At 49.4% G+C, this 12,687-nt stretch overlaps 1 protein-coding gene across 1 annotated transcript in view; it reads left to right on the forward strand.

Annotated features, from left to right (window-relative positions):
• Positions 1 to 3,583: 3,583 nt before the first annotated feature.
• The window catches only part of SLC7A9 (solute carrier family 7 member 9), a 28,412-nt gene continuing 19,308 nt past the window's right edge, over positions 3,584 to 12,687 (forward strand). Inside the window, exons 1-8 of the mRNA XM_007101648.3 lie at positions 3,584 to 3,670; positions 5,170 to 5,317; positions 5,597 to 5,839; positions 6,274 to 6,399; positions 6,636 to 6,735; positions 7,507 to 7,551; positions 8,045 to 8,168; positions 8,988 to 9,091. Coding sequence (XP_007101710.2) covers positions 3,584 to 3,670; positions 5,170 to 5,317; positions 5,597 to 5,839; positions 6,274 to 6,399; positions 6,636 to 6,735; positions 7,507 to 7,551; positions 8,045 to 8,168; positions 8,988 to 9,091 — 977 coding nt within the window. The remainder of the gene's footprint in view (positions 3,671 to 5,169; positions 5,318 to 5,596; positions 5,840 to 6,273; positions 6,400 to 6,635; positions 6,736 to 7,506; positions 7,552 to 8,044; positions 8,169 to 8,987; positions 9,092 to 12,687) is intronic.

Here is a 12,687-nt window from a genome sequence, read left to right on the forward strand (position 1 = left end):
TGGTCAAAAGGTACAACTTCCAGTTCTAAAATAAATGTCTCAGGAGATGTGATGTACATCCTGGTGACTGTAGTTAATAATACTGTATGTTTGAGACTTGCTAGGAGAGTAGATCTTTAAAGTTCTCATCACAAGAAAAAAAATTTGTAACTATGTGCGGTAACAGATATTAACTAGATTTATTGTGGTGATCATTTCACAATATATACAAATATCGAATCATTGTACACCTGAAACTAATATGTCAATTATATCTAAAAAAAAGGATGGACAAAAATGATGGACAATTCTAAGGTAGAATTGCACTATTCCAATAGCTCTTGGATATATATAGATAGAGATTGTTTCCCAGATAAGAGTTTTTAAATTGTGCTTTCCTTGCTAATTGTTCTACAGTCAGACTGTAAATCCTTGACATTTAAAGACTTTGCACATTCCACTGACTCTTTTTGTGTGTGTGTGTGGTACGCGGGCCTCTCACTGCTGTGGCCTCTCCCATTGCGGAGCACAGGCTCCGGACACACAGGCTCAGCGGCCATGGCTCACGGGCCCAGCCACTCCGCGGCATGTGGGATCTTCCCAGACCGGGGCACGAACCCATGTCCCCTGCATCGGCAGGCAGACTCTCAACCACTGCGCCACCAGGGAAGCCCTCCACTGACTCTTTATGAGTTCTTTTGGTTGGGATTTTGGTAAGTAAGTGAACGCCTGTTATCTGGTCTTTTGGGTCCCCCGCAAGGCTCTGAACTACTGTCAGCAGCAGAGGGAAAGAATATAAGATGAGTAAACTTAGGAACAGAAGAAAGTTGGAAAACTTGAAGCCAGGTCTGGGACAAGTTTTAAGTGGTAAAGGGAGAGCTGGCATCGGTCCTGAAGGTTTGACTCTGACCCTGACTCAGAGGAAGGTGACTGAGAGGATAAGATGCCAAGAGGCTGTGGGGGTATGGATTTACACTGCCGGGCTAAACATGTCTTTATAAACCATTACAGGACCAGGGAACCAAATATGTACCAAATATAAGACGATAAAATGCAGATGGTGTTAACCATCTTCAAACTGCAAGCATCTGTGCAATTGGAAAAAGCACAGTTTGAAAGTGAAAGTTGGGACTTCCCTGGTGGTCCAGTGGGTAAGACTCCACGCTTCCACTGCAGGGGGCTTGGGTTCGATCCCTGGTCGGGGAACTGAGATCCCACATGCCACGTGGCTCAGCCAAAAGAAGAAAAAAAGAAAGTGAAGGTCAAGAGCTTTAGCAGAAACTTAAGAAACAATGGAGTTGTATGAAAAAAAGAAAAATAACATGAAACTTCCTAGGAAATTAACTGTGAGAGGGAATTGACTGCAATGACGTAAAACTTCAGCCAGCTGGTAGCAGAGCTGGATGCACAGTGAGCCAAAGGTCTTAAAGAATTGGGGAAAAAATTGTGAAGACAAATACACATTATTTTCCCTGAGGGGGGGAAAAAAACCTTATGATAATTGGTTGAACACTCACTCTGCTGGGGAAAAACAAAACAAGAAGAAACCACAGCTTCAAGAAAAGAAATGCGCACCAAGGACCAAAAATGAACTGAAGTCGATTTCTGACCCTCAGCAAGGATCCTCATGCTCATGTTCCAAACTCAGCATTTGACAGAGGCCCAAGAAGCCCATGGGATCCTCTGCATTAACAGAATGCTGACGCTTAATGCATAACCCTCTGCAGTTCTCACAGTCCTGTGAAGGGGAGTGCCAGTACGAGCCCATTTTACAGATTCAGAACTCAATGCTTGGAGAGAGGCTAAGTAACTCCGAGACCATGTGGCTGGTGTGGGCTCACAGGACCCTCCCACTCCCCCCCCACCACCCCACCCTGCTTTCCTCAGTGGTTTCTGTTAGAATATCAGCCCTCTGGGGCAACCTTGACCCAGGGAGCCTTCTGTTGTGCTCTGCAAGTACAGATGGGCCAGACCTACCTCTGAGTGCTGCACTGTTGGCAAATGCTTAAGGGGTGCCTCAAGCAAGCCTGTGGGCAGGTCCTGCCTCCATGCTCTGGAGAGACAGCCCGGCTCGGGCTCCGGCCATGGCCGGCAAGAGGATCAGGTGCCCTGATGGGCAGGCATGGCCCCATCAAGGGGGGGCAGGTAACAAACTTCTACATCAGGACCCTGACTCTGGGAAAGCACAGGTCCTCCACATTCTCAGTTAGGCTTTAAGAGATGATTCTGAGAAATCTGCCCTCCTCTCAGGTCTGCCTGTCCCAAAGTGCTCCCGAAGTAAACCTCAGTGACTCACCAACTCTGTCCTGTGACCTTTGGTCTCATCTGCATATCTGGGATGCTGTTAAATCTACCCCAGTGCAAAACTGCCGGAGGAGATGGGCGATAAGCAACAATGCTTCAGGCTGGGCTCTTCCGTCCCAGATAAGGTCTCAGCAGGGCCAGACAAGCTTGGTCAGAACCTGGGGGAGGCAGACCAAGGACCTTGGAGGAAATTCCTCAGTGGGGAGGGAAACAGCTCCCCCCAACCTGTGAGTTACGAGTGCAACTACTGTTGGTGCCGCCTGCCTGGAGTTGTAAATAGAACCTATTAAGATAATAAAAGAGTGGGTTCCAAAGTTTATCTCCTCTGGTTCCAGTCTTTAGAGAGATTTTACAGGATGTAGCTGATCTGGGGGGAATCTGGTTATTTTAAAACAAACTGGTCTGGACACAAATGAGCAAAATAAAAACAGTTTGGAGAGAAACTGGCTGCCCGACCCTCCCTTTTTTGTGTGGCATATCCAAGCTTCATTGCTTAAAAAAAAAAGGTGCTTAATAATTACCTTTGTTGACCTCTGTACCTTCTGGCTTCCTCCTCTCCTGGGCACGAGACATGGCCATTCCTAGGGCACTACTGTGCAGAGGAAGGTGGTCAGCTGCCCCGGGCAGGGGCTCCTCGAGGTCAAGGAGAAGGTAAGGCCACCAGGTGATGGGAAGGCTGGCTGATCCCCTGGCCAGGGACCCGAGAGGGACTTCATCTGGAGAAAGGGAACAAGGAATGAGCACTAACTAGTTCAGCCTTGAACTGATTTTCCTCAGCAATGTTCCTGGCATCACTCAATGAAAAAATATCTATACCGTGGATCTATTGTGTGAGGTGCCTTAATTACTTGGGAAGTAATTATGAGAAAAGCCTTCCTTCCTCAGACTTGACTCCACTAAGGATATTCCAGTATGTTTTTTAAATATTTCTTTTTAAAAGCCTTTGAAAAAATGAGGTTGGGCTGTAGAATGACTTTCAGGCGTGTCACTGCTGAGGGTTAGGGCACATAGGGTAGGTGAGGGGGCACGGGGGTACCGGAGTAGTTTGGAAAAGAGCTTGGAACCCCAGTTGCCCAGGGTCTGAACGGCAGTCAGAATTTTGCTGGGACTGAGCAAATCATCCCTAAGGAGTTGACAGCTGCATTTCCCCCAAACTGTAGCTAATCATCTGCTCATAGAATCAGTTCCCACAACCCAGGCGCGACAGCTGAACCCCATTTGCATCTTGTCCGATAGAGCATTTGCTGAGTGAACACCCATGTCCTCCTTGCAGCTTCCTAGATTTGGCAGCGGGTGGAAAATGGAAGAGACAAGCCTGAGAAAAAGGAGAGAGGATGAGAAGTCGATCCAGAGCATCGAACACAAGACCACAAATCTCCAAAAGGAGGTAAGGCCGTCCTTAGGGGCAGGCCCTTCCCAGGCTCAGCCACTGGGTGCACAGCCAAGTCCCCCCACCCCATCTCTGATCGAACAATTCCTCGTACTCACCTCTTTCTCTCTCGCCAGTGAACTCAGCATATTCTTGTGAGGTTCACACATGTGTGCTTCTGCGTGCTGGGTAAGCACCTGGAGGGGCTGCTGTTTGCTCAGACCAGTGGCCTTTTCCAGGATGGTCAGAGAGGACTTCTGATGTGGAGTCCCCTCTACAGCATCTTCCCCAAATGTTGGAATACCTCCAGTGATAGGGAAATCCTATTCCTTCTTTTTTTTTTAACATCTTTATTGGAGTATAATTGCTTTACAATGTTGTGTTAGTTTCTGCTTTATAACAAAGTGAATCGGCTATACATATACACATATCCCCATATCTCCTCCCTCTTGCGTCTCCCTCCCTCCCACCCTTCCTCTCCCACCCGTCTAGGTGGTCACGAAGCACCGAGCTGATCTCCCTGTGCTATGCGGCTGCTTCCCACTAGCTATCGGTTTTACATTTGGTCGTGTGTATAAGGACACGGGGAGGGGGAAGGGTAAGTTGGGACAGAGTGAGAGAGTGGCATGGACTTATATATACTGACTCAGACTATTTTATTCCTTTAAAATTTTTTTTCTTGATTCACGTATGATTTACATAGAGTGAAATGCACATCTCTTCAGTGTTCAGTTTGAAGTGTTTGACAAACTGGTCACCCCAGAAAGTTCCCTCTTGCCCCTTTCCAGGAGGGCCCCCCACCCCGACCGAGTTCTATCTCTGCAGAGTAATTTTCACTGTTATGGAATTTCATAGGACGGAATCATACAGGGTGTGTCTGAGCAGTCTCGTTGGCAGGAAGCTCATATTCTACAGAATGGCACGAGAGAAAGCTCACAGCCCCCGAGTGTTTCTGTCCCTGGAGACCTTGCTGCTCACCCCCTCACCCCCACTCCCCTGGCCAGGAGCCCCAAACCCTGACTTCACTTTGTCTGGGGGAAGAAGCTCCGTTCTGCTCTGCCCACCTAAGAGGCGGGTCCCAAGGGCCTTTCCTGTTGGGGACTGATTGTCAAATCAGCCTTTATTTACCATCTGGGCCCCTTTGTGAAGGGTGGTAAGGGTTGGCGCACGGAACGTCAGCCGGGCCTATGAACCGTACTGGATGTGAACCCTGGGCAGTAACGGAATCTTTCTGTTCCTCTATTTTTTCCTCTGTAAAATGGGTATGATAATGGCATACCCGACTCATGAGGCTGTTGTGAGGATTAATTGACTTAATCTATACAAGCGAAGCCCCAGGAGCAGCTCCCTGGTGCTCTCCCTGCAACAGCACAGGGTGAAGGTGCCTGGGACACTTGGGGCTGCCCTGGCCACACCCAGAGTGGGAGGGAGGGAGGGAGGAAGAGGGCTGCGTCTGGGCCTCTCGAGCCCCACCGGGTGGCAGCACTAACTCTCCTCTCCCCTCCTCCACACCCGAGCTGGGCCTGTTCAGCGGCATCTGCATCATCGTGGGCACCATCATTGGCTCCGGGATCTTCATTTCCCCCAAGTCTGTGCTCAGCAACATGGAAGCCGTGGGACCCTGTCTCATCATATGGGCGACTTGTGGGATTCTTGCGACACTGGGTAACAAAGATGCCCCGCCCTGGCGAACACCTTTTGTTGAGTGTGGGGCTGCTATCGGAGCTCTATCTGTGCCTGGTCTTGCTGCTGCCTGGATCCCCTTCAATGCTTGTGCACAGATAGGTGTAAATCGGGCTTCACAGAATGTCCAGTGGCCAGAGTTCAGGATGAGAGACACCGTGATGGGCTCCAGGAGCATGTCCTCCACGGGGGAGGGGGGTTCCCTCGACCAGGGCAATGCCTCACGAGGGGCCCGGGGCCCCCTTCCTCTCTGTATCCCAGGCGCTCTGTGCTTTGCGGAGCTTGGCACGATGATCACCAAGTCGGGGGGCGAGTACCCTTACCTGATGGAAGCCTTTGGCCCCGTTCCTGCCTATCTCTTTTCCTGGACCAGCCTGTTCGTCATAAAGCCCTCGTCCTTTGCCATCATCTGTCTCAGCTTCTCTGAGTACGTTTCTGCGCCCTTCTACTCAGGCTGCAACCCTCCTCAAGTTGTCATTAAACTCCTGGCTGCCGCTGCCATCTGTGAGTACGTGTGTGAAACACTGGGCAGGGGTCAGAAGAGACCTGGCACAGATGGTGTGGGGAGACTCGGCTCCTGCACAGCCAGAAAGAGGCCGAGTGGGCCTGGAGGCGCTGCTGAGGAGCGGGGCCAGGTCTAGTCTCGGGCCCAAGCCTGACGTCCTTTGCCGTCCAGTCCCTGCTCTGCGGGGCCATCGGAGCTGTCAGGGACGGCTGGCAGCAGGCTGTCCCACGGGGGCCCGGCTGCTTCTCCATTGCTCTTGGGGGGAGGCAGCCAGGCTGGATTTCAAAGGTGCCTTTGATGGATGTGGCGGCGGAGAGGGGAGGCTGGAGGGGTGGGCCTGGGAGTGGAAAGGAGACTCTTTCCAGGGCCTTAAGAAAGGAGGGAGATGTTGAGCCCGCAGACACAGAACGTTGCCCACCTCTGACTCCCCCAGTGCTCATCATCACGGTGAACGCGCTGAGCGTGCGGCTGGGGAGCTACGTCCAGAACGTGTTCACAGCGGCCAAGATGGTGATCGTGGTCATTATCATCATCAGCGGACTTGTCCTCCTGGCCCAAGGTGACCTTTGGCTGGAGGGGAGTGTGGGGCCACACAGCACGGACCATTGGGAAGTCTTGCTCCTAAGCGTATCTTTAAGGCAGGAATTCAACAGAAACAATCTTTAGTTTCCCAGTTTTTCAGAGTGTGTTTAATAACCTGAGGTCATCAGTCATCCCCTGCCTTCACAGGCCGTTGATGCAAAGTCCCAGTCTGGTCGGCTGACACCCACTTTTCACTGTCTGGCTTAATTACAGGAAATACAAGGAATTTTGAAAATTCTTTTGAGGGCACAAAACTGTCTTTGGGGGCCATCGGTCTGGCGTTTTATAATGGACTCTGGGCGTATGATGGATGGTAAGATGGCACACGTCTGGCCGTGGGTTTCTTTAGGCTATTTTACTGAAACCGTGGGGAAAGCAAAGACTTCTCCTTTTGGGGGTTTGGTGGGAGCCTGACATTTACCTTCGCCTCTCCCTTTTGTTAAGCACCCCACCCTTCACGCTTCTGTTCTCCTCGGACCCCAGAGACACGAGGCACCTGCCCCTTTCCCATTCGCTCACGTGCCGCCAGCCCTTGACACGGTGGCCCGTGAGCCCGCAGCGGTGGGACCCTGTGCCAGAAGCTTCACCAGACATACACAGGCTCAGCCGGATCGGAGGCAGTGAGGGCTGCCAGGCACTGGACAAGGCAAATATTCAGTAGCACTTCTATTCCCACCTTACAAACACTAGCTTTAGTCGATGAGATTCTGTTTATGTCCAGTGGCCATCCGGGGCACTGGTCTTTCCCTCATGCAAAGCATCCGCAGGCTTCAATCCCTTTTCAGACAAAGAAGCTTCCATTTTTTTCAAAGCACACTGGGGACTCATTACTCCCAATAATTGTTGAAAATTCACACGATTCCCGTGGAAGGCAAAGACCTACCAACTGAAAGATGTGCAGATCTTAGTAGTCCCACCACCACCAGGGCTCTCTCCGAAAGAAATTGCCCCGAAATTCCTACAAGGGGAATTTTCTCTATGATGGAGTAGCTTAAATGAGACCTACATTTATTATTTTGTGTTGCATAATCTTAGCAAAGAAAGTCAAAGTTATGTTACTCACGTTCCTTTTTTTCCCCTCTAGGAATCAACTCAACTATATTACAGAAGAACTTAGAAACCCTTTCAGGTAAGAAAGCTGAGTCAGGGCAGGAGACAGTGACAGTGACAGGTGAGGGTATTTCTCTCCCCCAACCATAAAGTGGAGCTGCTCCCCCGTCATCACCCACCACCCCCTTCCACGCAGCGGATGGTTTCCTCATTTACACGTGTTAGAGCTTGGTTTTGTTTGGGGCAGTAGAATGCTTGCTAAGAGGAAGGAAGAACTCTAGCTTATTTTGCTTTATAACCAATTCAATTTTACTGCCTTGGAGTCTGAGAAAGGGAGAGTTCTCTCTCATTTGAAAATGTCACATGTCCCCACTGGGGCTCTGCTGTCCTACAAGCCCCCTGCTTCTGGGTGGGCCTCAGGAAGGGCAGCTGTGACCCCAGCCCACCCCAGGGAGCAGGTGGAGGGCTGGCCGGGGCGGGTGGAAGAAAGGACTAGACGAGGACAACAATCCTGTGAGTCTCTAATAGGATGCTCTGGTCTGACTGGGTCCCTGGGTCCCTGCCCCTCCCAGAAACCTGCCCCTGGCCATCATCATCGGGATCCCGCTGGTGACAGGGTGCTACATCCTCATGAACGTGTCCTACTTCACTGTGATGACAGCCACCGAGCTCCTGCAGTCCCAGGCTGTGGCTGTGGTGAGTACCCAGGGTCTTCTGCGGGAGGCTGCCTGGTCTGTGGGAAGGGGACAGGCGAGGGATAAGTGCTCAAGTTGAAAGGCCCTCACCGCGGGGGAGGGAGATAATCGTCTAGGAGACCAGACACGGAGAGGGTGAGCAGGTTAGGGCAGTACCAGAGACCCAGCTGAGGTTCCAGGCTGCCAGCAGGTGGCAGGTCCTGCTTTCCCAGCACACCCCCGCCCGCCCGGGGAAGGCACAGAGTGTAGCTGCAGCAGGGCTGGACTTCACCAGGGCTGGGGCTTTGACCGGCAAGTGTAGGGGAGAGAAAGCGCAAAGGAGTCATTAAAAGAGGGAGTTATAATAATGGATTGTGGAATTCAAGCTGGGGGATGGGTGTGAGGGACAGGTGGAAAGGTGGGTGCGGTCCACGTGCTGGAGGAGGCCGGCGGAGCTGGAGCGGGACAGGAAATGAAACTAAAAACAGGCAATGAGGTGACAAGGATGGGGAGCGTGGAGAGACGCAGCTTGGTGTCGGGCCACTGACCGGGGAATAGGGGGCTCGGGTGGGAGGGAGACCAGGTCATTCCGAGGGAGGGAGAGGCAGGGGTGTCCGAGGTTGCTGAAACACTGCGAATTATGCCAGGGAGAGGTGGAGAAGAGATTTCCATCACCATCCGCAGAGGAGGTCGTTTCCTCCCGACGGGCGCTCCACTGTTCCTCCCGGAGGTGTCCGGGAGCCCAGCTCAGCGGGCCCGCTGGGAGGGCACAGCAGCTTGCGGGGCCGGTGGCTCCTGGGGGCGCGCGCACGGTCTCAGGACGCACCCACTTCTCTCGCAGACGTTTGGCGACCGCGTCCTCTACCCCGCCTCGTGGGTCGTTCCACTCTTCGTGGCGTTTTCAACCATCGGCGCCGCTAACGGGACGTGCTTTACGGCGGGCAGGTAGGGCCGGGCCCCCACCCCGGGGCGGAGCGCGCACAGGGCGGCGCCAGGCCTGAGTTGGGGTGATGGAGCCGAAAGCGTGCGCAGACCGGCGCGTGGCGCGGGCCCGCGGGCCCCGAGCGAGGGAGCGAGCGAGCGGGGACAGTGCCGCCCGCCCCAGCGCAAGGCGGGGCTTCGCGACCCGGGTGAGCGAGGTTGACCCGTGGGACTTTTCACCGAATGAGCTTTCTTGAACATCTTCTCAGGTTAATAGATACACAGTCTAGATCAGGGATTGGTAAACTTAAAGGGCAGATAGTGAAGGTTTTAGGCTTGCAGCCCGTGTAAACCTGTCATGTTCTGTCTTTGCAGTAGAAAGGCCAACAGCTGTGGTTACGGTCCACTAAAACTTTATTTACATAAACAGGCAGTTTTCCAGCCCCTGCCGAGCCTCTGGACCCTATCCGGTGTAGAGACGGTTGCTTTGGAATCCCCTTTACGATGGAGCATAGTTTCACATCATCGCCACTCACGGGCTAGTTGGGGGTGGTTTTTATAAACACTGCGACAGGGGACATTCGTGAACACGTCTTTGCCCAGCTGTCCAGCGTTCTGAGTGGATAGAGTTCTGAGAGTGAAATTGCCAAACGTTAAGCACGTATACGCTTAAAAAAGAGAGAGAAATACATGCCACAAAATCATTCCTTAGTGCTAGTCCTTTCAGTTCTGCAAAAGTGTTTTGGCTATTCGAGATTCTTTGCACTTCTAAATGAATTTTAGAATCAGCTTATCGATTTCTACAAAAGAGCCTTCAGGGATTTTGAATAGAACTTCACCTAATGTATAGATCAGTTCGGAGAGGACTGCCATTTCAAAGTATTGATTCTTCCAATCTATGGGCATGGACTATCTCCCCATTTATTTAGGTCTTTCTTCTTTAATTTTTTTCAAAAAAAATTGTTTTGAGTAGCAGCTTTCAGTATACAGTACACAAATTCTGGCACATATTTTGTCAGATTTACTCTGAAATATTTCATATTTCTTCATGCTATTGTAAATGGTATTTTCAAAAATGTAAACATTTTCAGTTTCTGATGGTTTGTTGCAGGTATATAGAAACACATCTTAAACAGCTCTACTGAGGAATAAATACCATAAAACTCACTTTGTAATTCGACAATTCAGTGATTTTAGTATATTTACAAAGCTGTGCAAACATCATCACAATCCAATTCTAGAACATTTTCATCATTCCAAAAAGTTCCCTCATGCCTAGTATAGTTAAGCCCCTTCCCACCTCCAGGTCTAGGCAACTACTGATCTGCTTCTGTTTCTATGACTTTGCTTTTTCTAGACATTTCATGTAAATGGAATGATACAGTATGACGTTTGCATCTGGCTTCTTTCACTTAGCATATTATTTTTGAGGTTCCTCTATGTCCTAGCAGGTATCAGTTCATTCATTTAAATTGCTGAATAGTACCTCATTTTATAGATGTATTATTTCATTTACCCATTCACCAGCTGATGGACATTTGGATTGTTTCCAGTTTGGGCTATTGTGAGTAATGCTGCTGTGAGCATTCATGTACATATATGTCTCTCTTTTTTTAATGTTTAAGTGTGCTTTTATGGACATATACTCTTTTCACACAAATTCGATCATGCATTGCATTTTGGTCTGCGATTTGCGTCTTCCTTGAATTAGCGATATATCATGAACATCCTTCCAGGTCCTCACATGTAGATCTTTCGCCTAGCAGATTCAAAAAAAGTTGTTTAACATCAGTAATATCCAGGGAGACTGAGGAAAAAGTTGCTCTTATCCACTGTTTAGAGGGGATAAAAGCTTACATTTTGAAGGGAGAGAATGATGTACTCTCTGTTCTGAGGGAAAAAGGAAGATCCATTACAGGGCATTTTCTCTAGTAGCAGCGGATTCTGTCACTAAGACCATGTCCTCTCTCGTGAAAGAGTTGAATTCCGGTGAGTCCCTGGTTCCCTCTCATTTGTCTGCTAATTGCAGAAGGACCCATAACTTATGTTAGAGATCTCTGAAAAGGCTTTTCTAGCACAAATCCATGCCCGAAAACCCGGGTACCTTCACAGTGGACCTACCCCAAGTGCCATGCGTGGCGACGTGTAAGTATCTTCTGCTTGGGGGTATTTTCTCAGTAACAGGACACTTTTAATGCTACAGAAACAGAGTTGCCTTGAGTGCAGACCTGGAGGACGCTCTTTCTTTGTGAGTTCTATGGCCTATCCGTGGAAGGAAATTAGTCTGGATGAAGCTCCAGGGTGTCTCTGGGAACTCTGAGGGATGGCATTCCTACTCGTATCTCATTTGGCTCTGCTGCTAGTGATGGAGGGTCTCCTGCAGAGGCGGGGAGTGGCTGTGGCTCACCGCAGGGACAAGGGCACTGGCAGCAGAAGTTCTGGGACGTGCTCCTCGGCATGAGCCCTCCCGGAGTCCGCCATTAGCCCCACCAAAGAGCCTGTCCATATATGTCTTTGTGTGGACATAAATGTTTTCATTTCTCTGGGGTAGATTCCTAGGTATAGAATTGCTGGGTCATATAGTAACTTTGTGATTAACTTTTAAAGAAACTGCTTAACTGTTTTCTAAGTGGTTGCTCCATTTCACTTTCTGTAAACAACGCATGAGAGTTCCAGTTTCTCCACATTCTCACCAACACTTGTATTTGTCTTTTGCTTAAAGTCATTCCACTGGGTATTAGTATGTCACTGTGTTTTTTTTTTGTGTGTTTTTTTTTTAATTAATTTATTTTTGGCTGCGTTGGGTCTTTGTTGCTGCGTGCGGGCTTTTCTCTAGTCGCGGTGAGTGGGGGCTACTCTTCGTTGCAGTGTGCGGGCTTCTCATTGCGGTGGCTTCTCTTGTTGCGGAGCACGGGCTCTAGAGCGCAGGCTCCGTATTTGTGGCTCACGGGCTTAGTTGCTCCGTGGCATGTGGGATCTTCCTGGACCAGGGCTCAAACCCATGTCCCCCATTGGCAGGCAGATTCTTAACCACTGCGCCACCAGGGAACCCCTGTCATTGTGGTTTTAATTTGCATTTCCCTAATGACTAATAGTACTGAGCATCTTTTTGTGTGCTTATTAGCTATTCGTATATCTTCTGGTGAAATATCTATTCAAATCTTTTGTCCATTTAAAAAATTGGGCTTCCTTTTATCTTCTTATTGAGTTGTACATGTTCGTCATATATTCTAGATACAAATCCTTTATCAGGTATCTGATTTGCACGTATTTTCTCCCAGTCTGTGCCTTGTATTCTCATTTTCTTAGTGGTATTTTTGAACACCAAAGCTTTTAACTTTGACGAAGAGCAGTTTATTGGGGTTTTTTTTTTTTCATGTGTCATGCTTTCGTTGTCATATCTAAGAACCTTTGCCCAATGCAAGGTCACAAAGATTTTCTCTTCTGTTTTATCTTAAATGTTTATTAGGTTTAGCTCTTACATTTAGGTATATGATCCATTTTGAGTTAATTTTGTATAGTTATGTCCTGTGCAGCTTGGGGGTTGGCCAGGGACTTGTGCTATATTGAATTATGTTGGATATCATTTTTATGAGGTCAAATCTAAGATTTTTGCTTAC

This window comes from Physeter macrocephalus, chromosome 17, assembly GCF_002837175.3.
Source record: "Physeter macrocephalus isolate SW-GA chromosome 17, ASM283717v5, whole genome shotgun sequence".
NCBI lineage: Eukaryota > Metazoa > Chordata > Mammalia > Artiodactyla > Physeteridae > Physeter > Physeter macrocephalus.